The 25,777-nt window shown below is 35.1% G+C and overlaps 1 protein-coding gene across 1 annotated transcript in view; it reads left to right on the top strand.

The window, feature by feature from the left end:
• LOC106877731 (dynein regulatory complex subunit 11) overlaps positions 1-25,449 on the top strand; it is a 31,339-nt gene extending 5,890 nt beyond the window's left edge. Inside the window, exons 5-18 of the mRNA XM_089348745.1 lie at positions 1,680-1,868; positions 3,500-3,571; positions 4,692-4,900; positions 7,386-7,494; positions 8,960-9,052; positions 9,375-9,450; positions 12,221-12,369; positions 12,602-12,708; positions 13,918-14,108; positions 16,921-17,120; positions 19,384-19,467; positions 22,284-22,461; positions 24,019-24,257; positions 25,273-25,449. Coding sequence (XP_089204871.1) covers positions 1,680-1,868; positions 3,500-3,571; positions 4,692-4,900; positions 7,386-7,494; positions 8,960-9,052; positions 9,375-9,450; positions 12,221-12,369; positions 12,602-12,708; positions 13,918-14,108; positions 16,921-17,120; positions 19,384-19,467; positions 22,284-22,461; positions 24,019-24,257; positions 25,273-25,401 — 2,025 coding nt within the window. The 3' untranslated portion in view covers positions 25,402-25,449. The remainder of the gene's footprint in view (positions 1-1,679; positions 1,869-3,499; positions 3,572-4,691; positions 4,901-7,385; positions 7,495-8,959; positions 9,053-9,374; positions 9,451-12,220; positions 12,370-12,601; positions 12,709-13,917; positions 14,109-16,920; positions 17,121-19,383; positions 19,468-22,283; positions 22,462-24,018; positions 24,258-25,272) is intronic.
• The last annotated feature ends 328 nt before the right edge of the window (positions 25,450-25,777 follow it).

The following is a 25,777-nucleotide window of genomic DNA, read 5'->3' as shown; positions in this document are numbered from 1 at the left end:
AAGCCTGGTACTCATTCTATCAGTCTTTTTTTTACTGAACTGCTATGTTACAGGGATGTAAACATACCAAAACTGGTTGTCAAACGGTGGTGGACACACACACACACACACAATGGGCTTCTTTCAGTTTCTGTCTGTCAAATCCATTCACAAGGCTTTGGTCAGCTAGAGGCTATAGTAGAAGATACTTGCCCAAGGTACCATGCAGTGGAACTGAAACCAGAACCATGTGATTGGGAAGCAAGTTTCTTACCACACAGCCAGGCTTAGTGTAATTATGCAGGCATGTACTACCGTATAAATTTGTTATATTGAAGGGTATGGTACACTTTAGAACTATAGTGCAGTGTTAGATGATGTAGTATAGCACTATTGGGTAATATACAGGAGTGTGGTCCAGTATAGTGTAGAGTAGGATAACTGAGTGAATGCTGTGCAGTACCAGGATTGGTACCAATATTTTCATAATTCAAGTGTATGAAGATTTATGCTCAAGGTAACGGAGGTTCTACTAAGTTGTAAGTCAGTGAGCTGGCTGGCTCATTAGTATGTCAGGCAAAATGCTTGGCAGCATTTCATCCATCCTTAGGTTCCCAGTTCAAATCCTGCTGAGGTTGACTTTATCTTTTATCCTTTTGAGGGTTGATAAAATAAGTATTTCTTGAGTAATGGGGTCGATGTAATCGATTTATTCCTTTCCCTCAGCTTATGGGCCTTGTGCCAAAATTTGAAATGAGTATTACTACTGATTTGCAAGTATGGCTGTGTGGTTAAATAATTCACTTGGCAACCATATGGTTTTTGGTTCAGTCCTACTGTGTGACATCTTGGGCATATGTCTTTTTAATTGTAGTCCAATAGCTTCTGAGTGGAATTTACAAATGGAAATTGCATGGAAGCCCCATCATGTCTTGTGTGTGTATATGTGAGTGAATGTGTGTGTGTGTGTGTGTGTGTGTGTGTGTGTGTGTGTGTGTGTGTGTGTGTGAATTTGTGGTCAAATGTCAGCATTCCCCAGCTTTACTTGTCGCCATCTGAGCAAAACCATGACATTCCCAGTTAAGATTATAACTTGTTGCTCTACACGTTCAAAGACAAGTGGACTAAAAAGTCCCTTACTTGAAAAACAAGGGTTGGAGGCAGATACGGGATCTGAGTATAAAATGTGCCTCGTATAAGTCCACATCCAATCTATGCAAGAATGGAAAATCATCATCATCACAATCATCATCATCATTGTCATCATCATCATCGTTGTCATCATCATCACCACCACCACCACCACCACCATCATCATCATCATCATTATTTAACATCCATTTACCATGCTGGCATGGGTTGGACAGGAACTGGTAAGGCCAGGGGGTCACACCAGGCCCCATTATCTGTTCTGCCACGGTTTCTATGGCTGGATACCCATCCTGATGCCAACGCCAACCACTTTTACAGAGTGTACTGGATGCTTTTTACATGGTACCAGCATGAGTGCTTTTTATGTGACACCAGCACTGGATAAGTGAACACTAAATGAGTGAATGAACTGTATCAAAGATTTTATTTGTCCCATTCTTTAGAACTGAGTGCTTTCAATAGGCATTGTACAGCATAGGTAGTATATACTAGCAATGACAAATTACTGATGTTGTTGGTGATGTTTTTTTTGTTGTCTTTCTAAACAGAAAGACATGATTCAGTTGACCTTTGAAGAGGCTGTACATATCATCCAGATGAATGAAAGAGCTCGACAAGGGAGACTAAGAGCAAAGTTCATGAAAGAAATAAGGCTACAAGAAGAACGAGAGAAAAGGGCTGAAATTAGAGGAGTGCCATCGATGGGCCGACTTCGAGCTGCTATATTGATACAAAAGGTGACATTTTTTCTGCTTAATGAATTTCTTTATACCTGTGTGTTGTATTTAGGTGCATATACATGTGTATTCTGGAAGCATGAGTATTTGTGTATGTGTGTGTGTGTATGTGTGTGCGTGTGTATATATGTACATATATATATGACAAGAAATAATTTTTGCCTCTTTTTATGGAGACTAAAGGGTTTATAAGACTACATAAAAGAAGTGCTCAAATGAAATTGAGACAGAGATAAAAAAACATTGCTTAGAGAACAAACATCAAATTCGAGTCAATGACTTTATATAACACCACACTTCCATACATTTGATCATATATAAACATTACCATGGCTCTGCACAGATCCCAGATCAAAATTCCAAAAAACAGAAATATAGCATTCAGTGAACACATTGACATTTGCACCAATGACAAACAACCAAGCTTCAGAATCTTTTCCCTCTATCAGTTCAGGGACAATATTCAGCGTATTAGTAAAGAGTCATTCTTTATCACAAAATACCGACCTCTTTTGAATGCATCCACAACAAATGACACTGTCACCAGGACCTTAGAATAACACCCACGCAAATATTAAAAAATGATATATTCAAAACAGTCACCTCAAGAATTAATTCAGAATGATTTCAATCACTATCATCCACAACAAGTCACTTTTAGGTCACTTGACCATTTAAGTGGATTGCATCAATATCCTGCTACTGTCACATACCAAAAAAAGACCATTCATGGGTTATGTTTCTCAAAGGTTTGAAGAAGATAGTAATATTGGCATGAAGCCAAGCCTCTCTTGGACTCGTTACTGCTACATCACACTTTGGAGGCTATGTATCTGTAATCCAAGCACAGAAGATTGTTACTAAATACCTAATCAACAAAAGAGACAGTGAAGCCCTTGAAGCTTCAAGATGCAACCGTAAATGTAGATTATGTCATATTTCTGTGGAAGACACCACACGTAATTAGCCACTGCCTAAAAATGCCATCAAGGTACAACCTCCCTATGTGACATGATATTGTTGCAAAAACAATATACAATGCTATTCAGAAAAAAGACTGTCCTGGAATATATATATAAAATTCCCCTGTTATTTAATCAGTAAAAACCATGAAGTATATATACACCTTAGTAATATCAATAGAGAAAACTTATAGAAAAAGTATTTCTAACAAGTCTTTCTTCCTGATACCTTAGTAGCTTCTAAGCTGAAGTGAAGACAGCATGTTCTTTGTCTATCTCCTTACCTTCTTGGAGGTTTTAGGTAAAATTGTGCTAATGTGTCCATCTGTTTTAATTTAATTTAATTCTATGTCTTTATACAGCTGAAGATTGCTGTGCATTTAAATTGATGTAATGATTGCATTGTTCAATTAAATGGAGTTGCTTGAAACGATCATACTACATTACCTCTGGATATCCTTGTTGCTTATTTTGATTATGTGTGTGTGTGTATATATATCATCATCGTCATATATATATGTGTGTGTGTGTGTGTGTGTGTGTGTGTGTGTGTATGTGTGTGTGTGTGTGTGTGTGTGTGTGTGTGTGTGTGTGTGTGTGTATATATATATATATATATATATATATATGCATATATTTACAATAATAGATAATGAAATTTGTTTGCAGGTATGGAAAGGTTTCTTGCAGAGAAAGCGGACAGCAATAGAAAGAAATATTGAATTGGAGTTCTTGGGAATGGTGAGAGATTTTCTTGTTCCTGTTTTTCAGCTTAACTTTGTTATAGGTTGAAGTGATAACCTGACTCTGCCAAACTTTGAAACATTCTAATTAATTTCTAATAAGAATTAGATAGTGTAGTTGATGAAAGTGTTTCTCTATCTAACATTTAGCTGAAATCAGAAAGTGTTCTAAGAACATTTCCTTCTTCACATTTGTTTAGATTAGATGTTGTTGTTATTTAAATTCAAGATGCACTGGTATATAACTTTGTGCTTAAGAAGTTCACTTCTCAACTATATGGTTTCAAGTTCATTTAATCAAGGTACCCTTGGCTTGAATAGTAGCTTGCGGTATACACTTCACTTGGATATTTACCATTTCTGAGGTTCCACTCACTATGAAAGATGTAGCCCAGATTTTATCTACTCCATTCCTTAACTCTTGTATGCATGTGTGCATATATATATATGGGGTAGCCAAGAATTTCCTCTATAATGAGACATCTATGTTTATCCCTGTATTAAACCTTGAGTTGAGGTTCCTTCCTTCCACCACCACCCCCCAGCCAATTTTTGAGCCAACCAAAAAGTCATGGGCACTGTCCTTTTTCTGTTGAGTAAACCATAAAGTCTACTTAGCTTACCCAAATTAGGGGATTGCTGTTATTTATCCCCAGGTTAAGCCCAGCTGAGCAGTTCTGTGATCAAATGTATTCTCACTGTGACCTGCCCGTAATTTTGTATATCTAGGACTTCAGTGTCCAATATGTCTCTCCTTTTTGAAGATGACAAGATGAAATTTGAGCAAGATTTGGCTGTTATTTCTTACAGATTAGTACAAACAGTAGTTGTACTGGAATTGATGAGTGATTCATGGCCATGTAGCACTAAGGTTACATCTTCCTGTGACAAAAGTTACTAATGAATAGATTGACATGCTATGTAGCAGTAAATGTGTTTCTCACTTGCTTAATGCTATGGAACCTGGAGGTTGTACTATTCTTGTAGATCATAAAAGTCAGTCTAAAGATACACAAAAACAGCTAGAACTGATTTACTAATTCTGTTTTTTTTATGGTAGTCTTCTATATGGTATCTTTAAATTCACTGAATTTCATCCATTTTGTACCATATTTAAGACTCCTCCACAGTTGTCAGACACCCCAGGTAAAACTGCTGTAGCATCTGCATTGAGTACCATGGAGAAACGTCGAGCTATACAGGAAGTGCATGAAGAGGAATATCGGCAGGCATTGGTTACTGTTAAAGAAAGAATTCAAGAAGTTGAAGGTTCTGACATGAAAGAAAGAATGCAGGATCAGATACGGCAATGGTTTATTGAATGCAGGTACAGACTAAGTAAAATGTTCTTTACCATTATCAGAGTTTCATTTTAGGAAGTATTTGAGCAATGTAGTGAGGTAGTTTAAGCTATTTAGTTTCCTGGCATTTTTACAATGGTTCAGAAGTTAGATAGTGAGAGTATTTACTGTCAACATAATTCTGAAGTGAAACTCTATTATTTTTTTTTCTATTGTCATTGTGTTATTTCTCGAGTTTAAGACACATAATGCTACTTGCTTCAGTCTACTTTACTGACTACCCATAGGTTGAACACTGGATTCACATTTGACTCGTAAAAAGAAAAAAAACATATTATATACTACAAAAACTACCAAAATTAAATATCTTATCTCCCTGGCTACTGTATTTACCTGAGAGCAGTATTGGCACATATTATATCCCAACCTCTCCCCAACATTCCTCAGTCACCCCTACCCACACTATTTCAACCCATCACCACCCACCACTTTCTGTGCCTTCGGGCCAACTGCTCTCTTTCCCCTCTGCTATACTCCATTCTAAACACTTTTCTTATCAGCTGTCATTCTCGAAGTCCTCCCATATCTACCATCACGACCCACCCACCTACTATGGCCTCCACCCCGTTACATATCTATATTTCCCTCTCTACTGCTCTGACACCTTGTACATACTTTCTGTTCTATTCTTCTTGAGCCATTCCTATATCTCCCACTTTATTTACCCCTCTCATTTCTGGTATTTCCCATCATCTATCCTTCCACCGTTGCTAATCACTCACAACATTAACCTCCACCTCCACCTGTTTACTCCTCCTCACACTCCTATGAAAGCATCCACACACTCTCACTCCTCCCATAATCCACTGTTTGTATCTCTCTTACGCTCACCTTGTTCCTTGAGAGTTTGCTCTAACATGCCATCACTACCTTCCTTTTATCTCCTTCAATCATGTATCTCCTCTATAGCAAGACACCTGTGTTCGTCCCTCTATCATACTTTAGCTTTTCAACACCTAACATAAACACTCACCTCTGCCTTCCTCTCCCAAATACTTTTTCTTAGTTGTGAGAGATTTTTTCCTTTCTTTTTTCTCTGTTCTTTTCTGTCTTGGAAGTTTCATGAAAACCTTACTAGTGTCAGTGGCACATAAAAAGCACCCAGTACACTCTGTAAAGTGGTTGGCATTAGGAAGGGCATCCAGCTGTAGAAACCATGCCAAAGATGACACTGGAACTTGATGCCTCTCTACAGCTCTCTGGTTTCCTGTCAAACCTGGCCAGCCCATGGAAAGTGGACATTAAATGAGGATGATGAGGATGATGATGATGATATAGCATAACAACTGATTAACATCAGACACTACAGCCAAACTATTTCTGAATTCTGTGAAAGGCCTGATTTCAATAGTAAAATGAACAATTTCCAAGACCAGTTGTTATAAAGGAGACACAAGCATCAGTTGTCATGGCTCTTGTTTTATAGTAAAGTGCTAATAACAACTACCATGTGAATTTTTTTATTGTGAAGATCAGTCTGGGAAGATTTTTAAATCTTGATAGACATTGGAAATTTATTATTCTAAACGAAATATAATAATTTAAATAAGAAATATGAACATCCTGAAACATAATCAGCTTTTCAATAATTTACAGCACATACATATAGTCATACATATAAATCTATACAATTTTTATTATATTTTGTTTTTATATCGTTTATCATTTCAAAGCAGATCCAGTCCTCTTTTTAATGACAATGTTATTTCCTTGTTACTGTTTTGCTAGTCTACACATGAATAATATTCACATTTCTCATCACAAGAGATGGCATGTATGTGTGGAATGCCATCAGATGCAGATGTATTTACATTATGAAATGTTCAATAGGATGTGCAATAATTATCCTATAGATTATTATTTTGATTCATAACAGATCCCTATTGGCTGAGCGTTTACTAATCTGTGAAGTAAAAAAAAGATCAGTTAGTGACCACAATAATTGGTAGTTCTAGCTCTCTATAGGTCTGGTGAGACTCAATTTAGTGGTGTTTTACTCAAAGTTGAAATGCTGCTGAAGTCAGCTTTGTCTTTCATCCTCATGTATCATTAAAATATATACCAGTAAGATACTGGTGTTGATCTAATTGATAATTCAAATTTCTGCTTACCAAACATTGTAACTTTTCTTTCTAATGTTATTTCATAGAAATAACTGGTTGAAAATTAATCACTAAAGAGACAATGATTAATCTAAAAAAAAGATTGAGTGGACAATTGTCAATTGAAGATCAGAGATAGAATTGTTGGGGGAGAATAATAAAAGGGAACAATTGTTATAGGAATTGTCGTAAAATGGACAAGTACCAAAGTGAGTATTCCCTATTTAAATAAACAACCAAAGCACAGTGACAAAATTGTAAAAGACAAATGGACACTGGGCAAAGAGATAATGACCAGTGGGAGAGGGGTTATAGTTTCCATTTGTAAGGGATGAATGTATTATTTCAGAGATGCCTGTGGAAAATTCCCAGATTACCCTCCTGCAGAAGATGGTGGTTCTGCACTGATATTTCAAGAAAAAGACCCTGTAGAATTGGAAATGGAACTGAAGGCAAAGGTAAGATCATAACTACAACTGATCAGGTGTTTGTGAGTTTATTTATTTGGATTGCTTTGGAGAAAAAGCCATAACCTTTGAGATTGATGTAGTTAATATTCTTGAATAGTTGCAAATTAATGGCTACAGTGAAAACAATTTGTGTAAAGAGGGATTTCTGGGTAGAGAGAGAAGAATGCAGGGGTTAATACAGAGCCTGGGTGGTGGTGGTGGTGGTGGTGGTGGTGGCAGACACATTATAGGTAATGAGAAGGGAGAGAGTTAAGGAAGGTCTGAGTGGAAGTGGTTATGGAACAAATCAACTCCAACAACAAGAAGCCATTGCAATAGCAGTAAAAAAAAAAATCAGAGAGGAGACTATGTTAAGTGGGCCAAACGGAGTGTGTTAGTGAATGACTTCATGTTAAGTCAGCTGATTTTTATTTGGATGTGGTATAGGATGTCTGTTGATCTAGAACGTGTGTAGCAGCAATACTGCCCATGATGTAGAAGTACTCAGTTATGAATATTATCTCAGTTTTATAGAAGGTTTGTTATTGTTGGAACTAAAGTAATTTCTGGCTCTGAAGAGGAAAGAAGACCAGTTTTTGTAATGCAGTCTTTGCTATGTGAAGAGTGTGTGTTTGCCAGTTGGGCTCTTGTTGGCTCATGTACAGCATTTATATTCACTTGATAGTTTGTTTACATTTTTGCATTTAGTTCAGTTTGTCAACTATTATCTTTTTATTTTTTTTTAGACATTATTAAGTTTAAGAAGCAGTCAAGCATTTAGTTTTCAGAGAAATGTGAAGATCTCATTTTTTATTATTTGGATTTTAGTGAACAGCAAACAACCAGTTAGTATTCAGTTAATTATAAGATAGCAAAAAAAGAACTATTTTACCTGTATTCATTTGTTGTCAGTGTTTGGTATTCATGCAGTAGTTAGTTAAAATTCAATAGAATGTTAATTAGCATTTAATTAACATTCAGTTTGGTTTTAGCTGTTGGTTAATTGTTAGAAAGGTCAGCTGAAACAGGCTGTCTTCATTAGCCTGAAAGCACAATAAGTAGTTAGCATTCATTTCACAACTGATTTGCGTTTAGTTTCAGGTTGTTTTTAGTTAGCTACCAAGTAGAAATTAGTTTGAATTCACTGATTTCTGGCACTAGAAGCAGTTGGCCATTATTTAGCTTTGAGTTGGAAGTTTGTTACCTGTTAATTGTTATTGTTTCAATGCCAATATATTAGCTGTCATTTTGTATCCAATCTCTGCAAATGGCATGTTTCATGCCAGATGTATGTCCTGGATGTTTTGGGATACATGCATAATCTAGGAGTGTGATACAGGCTAAGTCTATCTCTAGTGCTATGTTAGACATTCTTAGTCTGATATCTATCTGGTGTCATGGGAGAAAGTGAAAACTACGAGTGTGAGGCAGATGAGTAAAAAAGCACACTGACATTCCAAAATTTTGATTTCAGGATGAAGAGGAAGGTGAAAAGAAAGGAAAAAAGAAAGATGAGAATAAATCCAAAGAGAGAAAAGAGCCAAAGAAAGTTGGGAAAAAGAAAGAGGTAAATAAAAACATTGCTGTTTTTCTCTTGAAGTTGTGAGTTATGGTCATAATAGAAGCAGTCTTTTGAGTAATGGCTATGACAAAATCCTTGTCTATGTTAGTGACTCTCACTGCAATGCTGTTTTAAGCAATTTCATAATCATGATCATGATCATGTAAAAATTAAAAAAAAAACCCTTGTAGAATGGAATTAATCTAAAAATATCTTCTGTTTGATTCTGATATAATTAGGATCTTTCTTGACAAAAATGTCTTGAAATGAAAGATCCAGTTATTAAATGTAATTATATTAATTATTTATTTATCTTCTAATCTAACAGGCAGAATTTGAGGGCTGGAAAATGACCCCTTCCAATTTTATTTCTTCTCTGCAAGAAGGGAACCATAAATATAAAGGTAAGCATTGAATCGGTAAATTGGTCATTGCTTAAGTTATCTAGCTGTCTGTTTAACACCTGTGTTTTTAATGTATATCACAATATGAGTTGTAGTTGTATGAGCGAGGAAGGTAATGGTGGTCATAGTACTATGAACAACAGTATAATTAGTAGTAATAGATGGATTGGTGGTAGTAATGTGGATGGAAAAGTAATTTGGTAGCTTCCTCATCAGATGTAGGAAACAGCAAGTGATGGCTGTAGCAGCAGTAGTAGTGGTGGTGGTACTGGTAGTGTTGGCGGTGGTGGTGATGGTAATAGTAGTTGTAGTAATAGTGGTAGTAGTGAAGGCATGTGGCTTAGTGTCAGAGTTTTCAGCTCATGGTCATGAGTTTGATTCCAAGCAATGCATTCTGTGCTTGAGCAAGACACTTTATTTCACGTTGTTTCAGTTCATTCAGCTGGCAAAAATGAGATTACCTGTGATTCAAAAGGTTAACCTTGTCAAATTCTGTGTCATGCTGAATCTCCCTGAGAATTACATTATGGGTACGTGTGTCTGTGGAGTGTTCAGCCACTGGCACATTAATTTCGTGAGCAGCCTGTCCCATTGATCACATCAACTTGTCATTACAACTGATAGAGTGCCAGTAGTAGTGGTGGTGGAGGTGGAGGTGGTAGATGTGGAGGTGGTGGTGTTGGTAATAGTAGTAATAGTGTGAATAGTAGTCAGTTTGGTGAAAGAAACAGTGATAGTTGCAATGATTTTAGTGCTGGCATTGGTAACCTAATGGAAGAAAAATGGTCAAGTGTACCTGACAGTGATCTCTGTTTTAAGAGATTTTGAGTACAAATCCAGTGTAGATGCTTTGTTGTGTACTTGAGAAGTACACTTTATTCTATATTCTTCAGTTTATCCAATGGTTGGCAATATCTGTGAGATCTATTGGGTAAGTTACTTGATAGGGGACTAGTATTGTTTTTGGAGAGAGACTTAACTTAACAGCATGAGAGATTTACCTTAACAACATGAAGGATTTATCTTAACAACATGAAGGATTTACCTTAACAACATGAAGGATTTAACTTAACAACATGAAGCTAGAACTAAACAGTCAGCCTCAAGGAGGCCTTGGAATCCTGAATGTGGTTATACTTGTATGTTATTAGTAGAAATAGTGATGGACAAGTGGAGGTGCAATGGCCCAGTGGTTAGGGCAGCGAACTTGCAGTCATAGGATTGCGGTTTCGATTCCCAGACCCGGCGTTGTGAGTGTTTATTGAGCAAAAACACCTAAAGCTCCACGAGGCTCCGGCAGGGGATGGTGGAAAACCCTGCTGTACTCTTTCACCACAACTTTCTCTCACTCTTACTTCCTGTTTCCGTTGTGCCTGTAATTCAAAGGGTCAGCCTTGTCACACTGTGTCACGCTGAATATCCCCGAGAACTACGTTAAGGGTATACGTGTCTGTGGAGTGCTCAGCCACTTGCACGTTAATTTCACGAGCAGGCTGTTCAGTTGATCGGATCAACTGGAACCCTCGATGTCGTAAGCGATGGAGTGCCAACAACAGTAATGGACAGCTGGGTGATGGACTGATACAGTTGTTGTTTAGAGCTCAGGGATTCAGTCTATCACAGGTTAGATTCACAGATAACTTGGTGCTTATTCTAAACCTAATGGAACAAATAAAAAAATGCTTGCAGCAAATTTGAACTGATTCTGTTATCCATTCAGCTGGTGTGTCTCACATTGGATTAAATACTTTACAATATTATGATTTGACCCTCTACGTTATGAATTCATATTCTTGTGCAGTTAAATTTACCTTCATAAAATAAGTACCAGTCATGTAAAGATGTTGACTCAGTTGATTATTCTCTACCCATACATTAGTTGTCATGTGTTAATGTATGAAGCCATCATCATCATCATCATCATCATCATCATCATGATGTGAAAGCAGTTAGCTTAGTGGCTTTTTATCTGTCTTTACATTCTCAGTTCAAATTCTGCCAAGGTTGACTTTGCCTTTCATCCTTTCGGGGTCAATAAATTAAGTACAGTCAAGTACTCGGGTCAGTGTGATCGATTGTCCCCCTCCCCACAAAAATCCAGGCCTTGTGCCTGTAGTAGAAAGGATTATTATTATTGTCATTTTACTTTTAATCTGCATGTTTGTTACAGTCACTTGCCGAGACACACCCAGTGTCTTGGTGTGAGTGAAGGATAAGAGATGTTACAGTATGACTGAAAGCTTGGAGAGGGGAGGTAGTGAAGTATTTTTATGTAATACAACACAGACATTTAAATGGATAGGATTTTTCTAAGGACGTGGGCAGTACTTGTCAGTTGTTATTATTATTATTATGACGACGACAATGATGCCGCCACTGCTGCATTAAATTCTAGTTTGGTCTATTGTCCTTCCAGAGTTAATAAAATATGTATTAGTCATTTAGTGAAGTTTATTAACCTTTTTGATACCAGCCCACCTGAACCCGCCTATAATTCTATGATACAAAATTTTTGTTTTAAAGTAATTTGAATTAAAATCTTCCATAAAATTTTTTGTTATTTCATGTTCTCAACATTGGTTTAATAATGCCTAAGTTATTTAGCAAAATGCTTTATTAAAAAAAAAAATCATTTGAAGCAATGGCAGTGTATTTCTACAAAAAAAATGGTAGTATAAGGGTTGATTTGATTATATTACCTTCATATTGTTAATTTGTAACTTTTTGTCAGTAGAAAAACAAAATCACTGTTATTGGTATTGCCTTGCAGAAATCTGGTCTGAGCGGCAGGAAGAACACAACTTCATGCAGAAACATGATGTTGAACTAATCAAAGAGGAGAAGCGACTTGAAGTGGAGGTTGAGATCAGGGTTCAAGTTGATGAGCTGATGCGGGAAGAATTGAAGAATTTAAAACTAGTAAGTGCTAAAAAGAAAGGAAAAGAGAAAGGGTTCAGGATGTTACTATAAAGCTGATTCTCTACAAATTTAACCATGTGTCTAATGACAAGAGATTAATAATATCCAACAGGTTTATTCAATTTGATGTCTACATACATCTATCAAAACTTTTTGTTGGTAGAAGGATGGGCACATAGTTTCATATTCATATCTCTGGTTACCTATGGTGTTTCTGTTTGGTTACTTGTAGGCAGTGGACCGAGAAAAATCCAAAAAGAAAGGAAAGTCTGGTAAAAAGAAAAAAGGAAGTGGTAAAAAAGGGAAGAAAAAGAAAGAAAAAGATATGACCCCAGACAGGTAAGAATACTGCAAACCATATTGGCAATGTTGTCTTTAAAATCCTTGTGTACTACATTGATTTATGTGAGTTTATTGATAAGCCTGGTAATGCTGTTCTGAATCTAAAAATCTCTGTTAATATGGAGGCAATCTGGAAATGAAATTCCTGTAATTAGAGTCCAGGACAATAAATTAAACTGGCAACACAAACATTGTTGATGCCATTAAAAGAACAAAGAATTTTATGATGAATGGATATAGCTGGGATTGGTAGTTTTGTAAAAAGAAATCAGCACAGAGTGAAATTGGTGAGAAGAAATATTTCCTTTATTTCTTTTGAAATTTTAATCCATTCTTCAAGTTACACTTAGCACGCATGTGTGTGTGTGTGCGTGTGTGTGTCTGGTACAGCCCCTCAGCTTACCAGCCCTGGTCAAACTGTCCAACCCATGCCAGCATGGACAAAGGACTCTAAATGATGATAATATATATATATATATATATATATATATATATATATATATATATATATATGTTATGAGGTAGTGAATTTGATTCCCAGTCTGGGCTGTGTTGTGTTTTTGAGCAAGACATTTTATTTCATGTTGTTCCAGTTCACTCAGCTGTAGAAATGAGTTGTGATATCACTGGTGCCAAGCTGTATTGGCCTTTCCCTTTCCCTTGAATAACATTGATGGTATGGAGAAGGGAGGCTGGTACACATGGATGACTGCTGATCTTCCATAAACAACCTTGCCTGGACTTGTGCTTTGGAGGGGAACTTTCTAGGTGCAATCTCATGGTCATTCATGAAGAGGGTGTTTTTATATATATATATATGTATATATATATATATATATATATATATATATATATATATATATATGTATGTATGTATGTATGTATGTATGTATGTATGTATGTGTGTGTGTGTGAGAGAGAGAGAGAGTTGTGTGTGTGTGTGTGTGTGTGTGTGTATATAGTGTTTCCATAGCTTAGAGCAGTGAGCATACTCAGTAATGCTACTTATTTGCAGCTAGGTGGAATGAACCAACAAAGATTAATGGTTTGTATGGTAGGCACATGGTCTACAGTCGAGCACTGATGCCATCTACAAACCCTTTTTCTAGAAGTTCTAAGAAAAGAAAAGAAAAGAAAAGTAAAATATCTAAGAAAATGATAATAAAGGAAAAGAAAATCTAATGGAGACTGTTTTCTTTAATTTAGAACAATAGAGTCCTTGTATGAGGAGTTGGTTACTCAACAAATCATTGTTCCCCACCCGAAAGTTCAGCTTGAAGAATTTATTGGTGACTTTTGTTATCTGGGGACACTTCTCCGTCATGCTAGTATTGAACCTATGCCTAGTCTTTGTGACATAAGAAGAGTCATAACTTTGTTTGGAATCTTGCCTCTTGGTGAGTTTTGTTTTATTTGTGGATTTCTTTCTTTTTACATTATCTTTGTTTTTAAAGTTTCAATGTTTCAATGTTGTTTTGCATTGTTGCTTATTAATCCTTTTGCATTCAGATTACTGTGTCATATGTAATGCTTATTTATTTACATTCTTTTGAATTAATCATGCATTATCTCATAACTCTGAAATTTTGATGATGTAATTGTTTATTTTTAGAATAACATTGAAGGGTTGGTATGAAAGGCTGGATCTGGCCAATTTGAACATAAAACAGATGAGACATTTCAACCAGATATGGCCAGTTTGAATATAAAATAGGCAGAATATTTGGGCTGGGTATGGCCAGTTTAGATGCTAAAGATTAATGCTATTATGTTACTGAAGACTAAGTCTTTGAGTTCTATTGTACTATATTTCTATTATATATTACATGTTATTTGGTTTCCAAACCTGCCATTAAATTTAGTTTCAACTCATGGAGTGAAAACATATATTTTCATAGTAAGAATACTAAGAAAAAATACTACAAGTAAGGGGTATCATCTGTCTGAACTGATTATTATTTTTAATGAAAGAATGAAATCAAATAAAGATAGTGATAGCCCATTCATGATCTCTCTTATGATCGCTGCAAGTGATGGAATATCAGTGACAAAGTCCCAATGAACGAAATATTAAGAACAAGTTCTTAATATATCATATCAAGGATATAAAATATTAAGGGCAAGTAGTGGACTATGTAGCAAATTGTATTGATCTTTAGTACACACTTAGTACTTATTTCATTAATCCTAGAGTGCTGAAAAGCAAAGTTGCTCCCAGCGGAACTTGAACTTGGAACATAATTATGCCTGGTATTTAGTCTGTGATTTGTTGGTCTGACCAATTTGTTACACTATAAGTAAAGAACAATTAATGGTTGGCAAGCATGGACTTGTTGAGAAATAGGAATAGTTTTTATCCAGATGAAATATGCAAATATGCACTGGGTATCAATGTTATCAATGAAGCTTGTGCACTTTCACACAATAAAGGAGGTCACTGCATTATATACTACTCTAAGTTTTACAATGTAAATAACAACTTCACTTCCAGTTATATCTGTAGACTGTGATTTCATTATACAGTGTTACAAGTTGGACAATCTTGTAGAGTCACTTGAAATACACTGGCGTAAGTATGGACAAATCTGAAAACCTGGGCTAAAATTTTCTCTGAATCCATTTCTAATGATCTTCTTTATAAAGGCAGTTTAATTAATGAACTTTTCAGTCGATCAAAAGAGAGAGAGAGATAGATGCACACACACACATACACACATACATGTATGACAATTGTTCCATTTTCACAGATGATTGCTGTCTCTGTGTTTCCTTGTCAATGGTATTTCAAACTTTCCATTCACGATCTCTCTGATGATTATTGAGTTTCACTGCAGTTCTGCATGGTTTGACAGGTTAGATTTGCATATGTTGCACACACACACACACACACACACACACACACACACACACACACACACACACACACACACACACACACCCATCAAAGTATTTTATACAAATGTAATTATTATGAATACTGAGGAAATTTTCGCCGATTTTCGGATTTGTTTATAATAAAGCCAATGTATTTCAACGAACAGTACAGGATTGCTAAGTTTATAACATTAACTAATAATTGGAACAAATTCGCTATGGTTCTTAACAAAAATGAAAGTTATATTAATGGAATTATTATCGAAAAAAGGTTTAAAAATTAAAAAAAAAAAGACAGGCAAGGGAGTAAACTTTTGCTATAATAAATTGAAAGCTAGTTATTTCCCTTGAAAACAGCTTGGCGATATAGCATGGTGAGTCTTTAATTTAGCGTATGAACTATTGAATCATAGCTAAACGTATCATCATATGAACTATTGAATCATAGCTAAACGTATCACTCTCACATCATAGCTAAACGTATCCTTCTGTATATATATTGCCAAAGACATTAGTAATAAGTGGAGTTTGGATTTTGTACAGTTATCAGAATAGAATAAATTTATTGCAGCATGGTGCTCACATTGAAACTTAGTTTCATAGACCTCGAAAGTTGAATATAAAATATGAAGGTATTTAAAAAAAATATAAGCTTAAAGCTTATAGTGATCACCGTGCAATGACTAAGGAAAATAGTCTAATAAGGGGGCATATAAGCCCTCGACAGAAAAAAGAAGGCTTTCCTATCCGCATGGGACATGAACCCACATCCCTTTGTTAATATGACTAAGTGTGTTACCTTTACAGATAGGAAAGCCTTCTTTTTTCTGTCGAGGGCTTATATGTCCCTTTATTAAGCTATTTTCCTTAGCCATTGTACGGTGATAGCCATAAGCTTTAAGCTTATATAAAAAAATACCATTATTATTATTATTTACAGGATTGTAAAACATGGCACTGTATAAAAAAAAATCATTCGCACATAAAATATTAAATAGACAACATAACCAAGTAACGAGAAGTTAGTAACTGAATATGTTATTGAGTTGGATAACCACAAAGAAAAATGTTTCCAGTTTCATATTAAAACAAACAGAAATTTAGTTACTAATGAAAGGTCTGTAAAACTGTATGGAATGCTACTAATATGGGTGGACTATTACAAAATCTTCTATTAACCTATTTTCATATTTCTTTGATTTGTTAGAATTAGTCTTTTTACCAAATTCTCCTTTTTATGAATGACATTGGATGGTTTTGTAAATATTACCTCATCCTGTTCTCAGCCTACTAAAAGTTTTATGCAAACATTATGTGTGAATATTTGTCTCTCAGGTTCACAAGCTGTGCATGAGAAAGCTCCACTTATCAAATCAATTCTGCTGGCAGGACCGAGAGGGACTGGAAAGAAAATGCTTCTCCATGCATTGTGCACTGAGACAGGAGCAAACTTGTTTGACTTGAGTGCAGCCAATCTGGTTGGTAAATATCCTGGCAAAGATGGCCTTAAGATGCTGATGCACTTGGTTGGAAAGGTATCTCCTTACTATTAGAAAGACACATGCAGACACATAGACACATGCACTTCACAAGATGCACAAATAACAGTTTTTCTCCATTTCTCACTGGCACTTGCACAGGCACACAAGCAAAATCTATCTAATTCTACAAGATAATTATAAAGAGTTACAACAGTATCCTTTACATAAAAGAAAAGAAAATCCTCCCCCAAACTATATTTATACAGGAATATATTTGTTGTATTATTTTAAAGAATTCAGAAAATGTTTTATTGAGTCAAATTCAATATTCTATGTATTTTCCTTCAACTGCACAAATAAAGAAATAAATTATCCTATGAAAGGAATAATGATCCTGTTTGGTTCCTAACAAAACACTCCTTTCATATACCACAAGTTTCCATGAATATGTTTATTGTTGTTTAATCTCCAGTCAGTTCTGATCAAAAAGATGTTCCATCTGTTAACATCCCATCTCTCCATTAGGAACAGTGTATCTTGAATTTAGCTTTGATTTCTGCTGCCATTTACCAGATGAATCTAGTGTAACTTTTCCTGAGAGTAAATTTTCAAGAGTATAATTAAATCCTTAGTGTTTTGCTGAGACATTATGGAAAACTAATAGAGGGGTGATAAGAAGGCAGGTAGAATTGAGTGCTTTACATAAAGACCTATGGAACACATGAAGTGAGGTAATAATTCCTTGTTTATGTTATGTTTTATTTATTTGGCCATTTAGCACCTACCCCTGTCATAAAAAAATACCCCACCTCCAAAAAAAAAAAAAAAGAAACAAGGATATCTTTGAGCTTTTCATATTATGTAATTTTTCCAGGCTGGTATTCATGTCACCTGGTCAGCAGTGAGCTTTAATACAAACAAATAAAGCAATAAACTGACTGCAATCCATGTCACCCGGCCATCAATGAGTTTTAATACAAACAAATAAAACAGTAACAGCAGTACTATGTGCCCTCCCCCAACAACAATACAAGAGAGCCTCTATGTGGTTGATTGACCCATTAATAATAGTAGCAAACCTCCTTCAAACCACACCTGTTGTCATTGTTGTCATCATCGTCGTAGTCGTCATCATCATCATCATCATCATCATCAACCTCTGGACATTACTATCATGAATCCTCAGAGTTCTAAGGCTAGCTACTTAGTTTCTTTGGCATATAAGTGACCAAGATCACAACATTCCCCATGAATGGATGCCAGTCTGTTGCAGGTTTGTGCATTTAGAGTGGTTTATGCATTTCGTCTGTTGCAGATTTATGCATATGAATGGCCTGGAGCAATGTCAGATGAGGTATTTTGCTCAAGAACATAATGCATCACTTGCTGCAGCAATTGAAAGGACAGGTTGTAAAATTGTGAATGCAACATGCTAACCACTAAGCTATATGCCTTCATCTTACAAAAGAGTTGGTAATTTGGATTAGCAGTGATGATCATGCTTCGATGCTTTTGATTGTAAACCTGTTTAATTAAGCCTGATATAGAGCTGAACACCAACAACAGCAGCAGCAACAACAGCAACAGCAGCAGCAGCAACAACAACAACAACAACAACAACAACAACAACAACAACAACAACAACAACAACAACAACAACAACAACAACAACAACAACAACGACGACGACGACGACGACGACAACAACAACAACAACAACAACAACAACAACAACAACAACAACAACAACAACAACAACGACGACGACGACGACGATGAGGGAGTCTTTATGTGACCACTTGACCTAAAATTCCCTCAACTCACACATTATCATTTGAAAAATAGGGTAGTGAAAGAGACGTTAGATAATAATGACATCTTAAATATCTCTAAAAAGAAAGGAAGTTCATAGTTCAGGAGGTTCAGGGTCTCAATGCTTTTGATGAAAAGTCTGCTCAGTGAAGGTTGACCTGGGACTAAACAACAATAAAACCTTGCTCCTCAAATGTAACACATTATTGTGACTTTAATATTTTTGTTTATATCTTGAATGCCATCTACCCAATGTATAGAACATAAATCATCTACTTAAATGGAACTGCAAAACTATTTTCCTTGATATTTTTTTTTGATAATTAGATCTAGAACACAACTTAACATTTAGTGCTATTGTGTAGTTTTGATTATGACTTAGAATCAGAAAAAAACTACATCATCACATATTCTGACAGCTCACTATTCCATCTTTTTTTTGCTTCCTTTTTGCACTATCCAATTCCTGTTTCTGCTGTTGCTTCAATGGTATTTCTAATTTCAGGTTGGACGAGCCTTGCAACCTACTGTCATTTATATTGGAGATTGTGAGAAAATGGCCAAGAGAAAAACACCCAAATCAGATACTGTTAGTATATTATCCTGTTCACATTGAGTCATCATTGAGTCTTTGCACTTGTGATAAATCTCTTTCAACAACACACCATTTTTAAGATAAGGAGAATACGATTTAAGAGCACGAGATTATCATTACAAAAATCACAAGCCAGACTTATTTAATAAAAATAACAACAGCAACTTCTGTTTTATACTTACTGTAAATTTTTCCTAGGTGATTGTTCACTAGTAGTAATATGGCTTACTGGACACGGTAATGGAAACTAGTTCAAATCAACTGCAGGCGTTTTGTTGTGCAATTTGACAGTACATTTTATAACACATAAAAAGATGTTTCTGTTTCTTAAGCTGGCCCTTAAGAGGTAGGTCTTTAAAAAAAGTGTGAACAGCTTTGCTTTTTGAGTGCAGTGACTAGAACATAAATTTTCTTTTGGATGGAATGCTAGTCTATTTCAGGCAACATTCTCCAAGAGTCTAGCACATATTACCAATAGACAGGTATACTGATGTTAAGAAAATTAAATGCACAATGAAATGATTGCACTGGATTTGAACTGGTTTTCAATACCATATCCATTTGATTATTTTGGTGCTTAATTTTATTTGCTTATGTGTGGTATTAAAACCTCTGAGAACAGTATCTACAATAGATTTACCTTTTACCCAATTGCAGATTTGTCTCTCACCTACTTAGTTCCATGAAACTATTAAGTATAAGCATCAACTCTAAAAAAATTTTCTTAAGAATGCTGGAAATATTTATAATTTATTTTTTTTGCAAGCTGCAATGTCTCTGGGTTTAGCAAAAATGTCTGGTGTTTTTAATTTGTCCTATAACATAATAAAGTAAGCATTCAACTGAAATAGTTTCACTAAAACAAAATTATAAAAATGGAGTTTATTATAATATCACAATAAGTGTTTAATCAAGAACCTTTTATATTTGTATTGTACATTCTACGTGACAATTTTAAGCAGCACTAGAGTTTGGCTTAAAAAAAAATCCATCTGTTTCTTCAATTACCATTTTTTTCCTAGAGCTTCTCTTGTTTGTGGTTGTGGCTTAATTAACATTATACAAAAGTTTTGCAATGACTTCATTATAAATCCCTGTATTAAATGAAACTAAATGAAAGAGATGCTTGCAAGTCCCATTGGATTTTCTTTGTAGCCTTTTTAATGATTCTTTGACAACAAGAATTCTAATATCTTTTACTGAAAGTCCAGTTGATTGGTTCTGATAAAATCTTTTTTTGTTTTAGTTTTTTTAAATGCCTTTTTTTAAAATTATTTTTTATTTTTGTTTTAGGAATACATTCGTTTTTTACAAATTAATCAAATACTTTATGAAATTTAAACTGAAAGGATTGTTATGAAGGCTGTGTTTCTTTTTATAAGCATACACTGTTGTAGCATTGTTGTTATTACAATACAATGGGACAATCTCCCATCTTGTATTTAAAAATTCATCTTAACCATGGCAATAAAACCAAATCCTCATGCACATTTTTGTTTTTATGCATACAAAAATAATGCTCATAAAATTCTGATTAAATGATAGAAGAATAACTGAAAAATTGCAATTAGACTAAACCAGCATAGAAATTAATTTTTTTGCGAGCTAATATAGGTTTAAACAGAATTCAGTTAGGTATTTAAACTCAGTATAGATGAAAATACATGGGATACATAAGAATAGAATAAAAGTTGAGTAATCAGTGGGAATGTGTGTTTGGAGTGTTTCCTGCCATAATGATAAATTCTTAGCAGTAGATTTTGCTTAATTTTTAAGATTGATTTTTTAATTATTTTTACAGTCTGAATTTTAGTGTTCTTTCAAGATAGGAGCAGGAATAGAAACTTGGTCCTGGTAAAAGTACTAAGTTGGAAAGACTGGATATGGGATTCTAGAAGGGAAGGGTTTGATTCAGTGAGGAAGAGAAGCAAAGTTTAACATATAAAAATATTTAAGGTGAGCAAAGATGATTGCAGTATCAATAGAAGAGACAGGGCTAGCATAAAATTTGTTAATGAGCAAGTAACTGGGGAAGGTTTACTAATCTTGTGGATAAGGTCTGTTGTCTTTTATGTTGTCAAGAATGTTCTTGTGAAGAGTAATCATTTAGCTCCAGGTCAAATCTAATTGAGGAGACCTATAATCATATGCATTCTAACCCTCACCATTTCATATTTTTAGGGGCATCGAAAATTACAATGTGGCCAATGCCAGTGTCATGTAACTAGCACTCATACCAGTGACGCGTAAAAAGCGCCTCTCTAGTGTTTGGCCTCATGGAGGCAATGGCAAATGACCAAGACCTTTGGCAATATGCCATGCTTGAGTAGAGGACCCATCAAGCCAAGTGAAATCATAGTTGTGGCAGATACTGGTGTCATACAACTGGCACCTGTGCCGGTGATATGTAAAAGCACCCATTACACTTTCCGTGTGGTTGGCAATAAGAAGGACACCCAGTCATAGAAACCATGTGAAATCAGACTAGCGTCTGGTGTAGCCCCCCAACTTACCAGCTCTGGTTAGACTGTCCAAACCATGCCATTGTGGACAACTAATGTAATGATGATGAATGTCCTTTTCTTTTTAAAGATGGTTGTAGTGTTATTTTAGGGAGATTTAATTATTTTTAGCAGGTCAAGTAACCATGTTCAGACTCCTTCACGAGCTTGTTTACTTGAATGAATGTGTAGAGTGCACCAGCAATACTCTTATGTAGGGCATTTAACATTGGGGATTTTCTTTCATGTCAATGGAACGAGGTTGGTATTTCCATCACTAATGTGCTGATTTTCCTGTTTATTTTGTAGACCAATCCAAAACGTTTGGCAAAAGAGATGCCAAAATTTCTCAAGACTATAAAACCTGAAGATCGTTTGCTGCTGGTTGGAACATCTCGAAGTCCATATGAAGGAGAAATGAAACCAATGAACAATCTCTACCAGAAAATTATATTAATTCCCAGACCTGATTACACATCTCGTTACTGTGAGGAGGAAATACAGCTCTCTCCTTCTCTTTCTTCAGTCTTGTATTTCTTTCTCATTTTTCTCTCTTTTGTTTATTTACATTCTTGTTCAACCTGCCTCTTCTTTCCGTATTATGACTTTATTTTTATTCTATTCTATAACTCATCATCATTGTCAACATCAGTAATGTAATTGTTGTTGTCCTTATCATCATCATCATCATCATCATCATCATCATCACCGTCGTTGTTGCCATCCTCACTGTTTTTAAGTATCATTATCATTGTCTTCATCTTCCAACACATCTATATAATCTTACCATGACCATGATCACAACTATTATTGCTTCTGCTGCCGCCGCCACCAAAACCACCTCCACCACCACCACCACCACCACCACCACTACTACTACTACTTCAAAATAAGCTCAATAATACAACCAGGATTGTGCTTCCCCCTTAGAGATTTTATTTAGGAGATACTACTGTTGTATCTTAAGGGGACACTGTTGTCTTAGTTGAGTCCCTTGCTGACTTCCTAGGTGTGACTATTGACTTTCTTGGTGCCATAGTTGACTTTCTAGAAGCTACTATTTACTTACTAAAGAAATCTATTAACTTATGAGGAAAGAGTTTTAACTTTCTGAAGATGACTGCCAACATTCTGGGGGCTACAATTGATGTTTCAGAAATTACTGTTAATTTTCTTAGGGAAGTTGTTTACCTTTTATGAGTTACTTTTTACTTAGTAGAAGTGTCTGTTGACTTTATAGGGGGCAAATGTTGACTTGCTGAAATTTATGAAACATCCAATAAGATTGAGATTAGTGTAAACCATCAGCTGATAACTACTGAAGAGTTAGAGGTGAGCTCCTAGCAAGCCAAAATCATATAAAGATCTTGATATTATTTACACTTCTAATTTCTTAGGAAAAGCATAAATAGTATAGCATTCCAGTTTCTATTGCAAATTATAGTCTGTCCATAACTAAAATCAATAATTTTTCCAGTAAGTTCTTTGCCATCCATGTTTGCAGTTCATTTTTGATTAAAAAATGTTGCTAATGCCTTAAATCTTTCGTCACACATCCTGTGACCTCTTCAGTGACTCTTTAAACAGAATGGGAGGAGGCACATGGGATGGAGAATTGCTGAATGTTGCTAATGCCTTTGAGAGATGAATGACCATCACAATGTTTCTTTCTCCAGATCCTATACAGTTGTAAACATTCTTCTTTGTAGAAACAAATCAATACTCCTCTCAGCAAGTTCCTTGCAAGTTATGTCTGTGCTTCTGTCCTGGTTCCCAATTGAAAGCCATTTTTCTTCATTTATGTGCTAATGGAAAAGAAATGAACACCACAGCATCCCATTATCTCTTTCTTTAAAAATATATACATTGCCTTTCTACCTAGAAATAAAGTCTATGATTCTATTTTACTTTCCATTTGAAACCATTTTAATTTTACTTTATTATGAAAAGACCCCTGGGGAATGCATAAAATTTAAAGAATCCATTTCCTGTTCTTAGATCAAAAAATTATGCCAACAGAAAAAATCACTGCTTTATATTTCAGTAATCTGGAAGAAAATGATTCCAGCTCATGGCATCACTTTACCAACACAATTTGATCTGACATCCCTTGCCAAAGTCACTGATGGATTCACACCAGGAGACTTTGTTTCAGCCCTCACTTCTGTTCTCACTGACCACAGAAAACAATCACTGAACAAAAGACCCCTGCAGGCCATTGAGCTTCTTACACCATTATCAACTATTGACCCTGTTTATAAAGAACAAGAGATAGTATTTAAGGTAAACTTTGCTGTTTTATTATTTTTATCGTATTTTATTTTTGTGTGTATTACATATTGGTCAGTGACTTGAATCTATAGGGACATGGATTTCAGTAATTCTGAATATCAGTTTCCATCTAATATGTGGACGTCATTTTATATTACAAATAACTAAGATTTATTTTTACTATTTTCAGGTTTCTTTTTCATGCTAATATGCACAGAGTGCTTTTTTTGTTTTTTTGATGGTGCAGTAGTTATTACAGTTAATGCTCAACTATGATTAAGAGTGGAATGTCAGTTAGGCAAACTAAAGCAATCCAAGTTGTTTACTTTGATCAGGGATACCTTGGAATAAGGTTTGAAGTACTGGCATCCTGAGTTCTTATTCACTTCCATAAAGTTTAAAAAAAAATATACTTGTAGTTCATATGTTAATTTATTTTAGTAACTACAACCTTATCCATAAAAACTGAGAGTTTTTTTTAAATAAAAATAATACAAAATACACAATTTCAAAAGAAACCTTTATTTTCATTTTTCTGTATAACCTTCCAGTCATCTAAAAAAAACCTTGTATTTACCATGGAACTTCCACAAGTACTGCTAGTAAGATAAATACTTTTGCTTTGTTTAAAAATCCCCACCAAGCCCCAGATCAGTAAAGCAAAATGGCTACACTGGTCTTGTGTAAACACATGACTTATAAATTTAAGTCATCTGCAAAGTTAATGGTTATCCTCAGGTGGGAGACTATTTTCTATACTTTCCCCTGTCTGCAAGACATCGCAAGTGTACACTAAAACTTCTAGGAAAGTTACTTTATTTTAATCTAATGTACTAACATGTGGAATATGGAATGCTTATTACAAATGAAGTTGGGATAAATATCGGTCTGAGGACATTTCAATAAAATCTTTTACTTAATAATTTAACCCAGTACTGTACTATGTAAACTCATTAACACCTTAAAGCTTTTATTTTTGTTCACTCACACTCTTTCTACAAACATTCTTTTTATTGTCCCTAAACAGGATTGGTATGCCAAGACTCCACTTGGTAAGAAGAGACAGAAGGCAGCTAAACAAGAGATGGAAAGTGTACTTGGCAAATCAGATAAGAAAGACAGTAAAAACAAAAAGAAGAAAAAGAAGAAGAAATAATTGATTTATGTTTTTAATGAGAATAATAAATAAATGTATTTGAATATATTCTGGGAAAGTTACTTTATTTTAAACTAGCATTCTATCATGTGGAATGTTCTGTTTCTTACTTGTTTAATACTAACAAAACTGGAGTAAATATTGGCCAGAAGTAAACAGACATCTTAAATTTGGTATCATGTAGTTTTTGTTTTTCTCTTGCCACTCAGTCCTTTCCTTTGATAAATAGTATCTCTTGAAATATTAGATTCTGTTTCTTTCATTAGTCATATTACACACTTCTTTGATTGTTGCCTTTTCACTTTATATTTCTACACTTTTTCAGTCCCTTGTTTTTGATCGTCAGACTCTATGTATTATTTATTTAGTTGCCTCA

The sequence above is a fragment of the Octopus bimaculoides genome, chromosome 3 (assembly GCF_046866305.1).
Source record: "Octopus bimaculoides isolate indiv1 chromosome 3, ASM4686630v1, whole genome shotgun sequence".
Taxonomy (NCBI): Eukaryota; Metazoa; Mollusca; class Cephalopoda; order Octopoda; family Octopodidae; genus Octopus; species Octopus bimaculoides.
The sequence above is the reverse complement of the archived record's forward strand: the minus strand, read 5'-3'. Positions and strand labels throughout refer to the sequence as shown.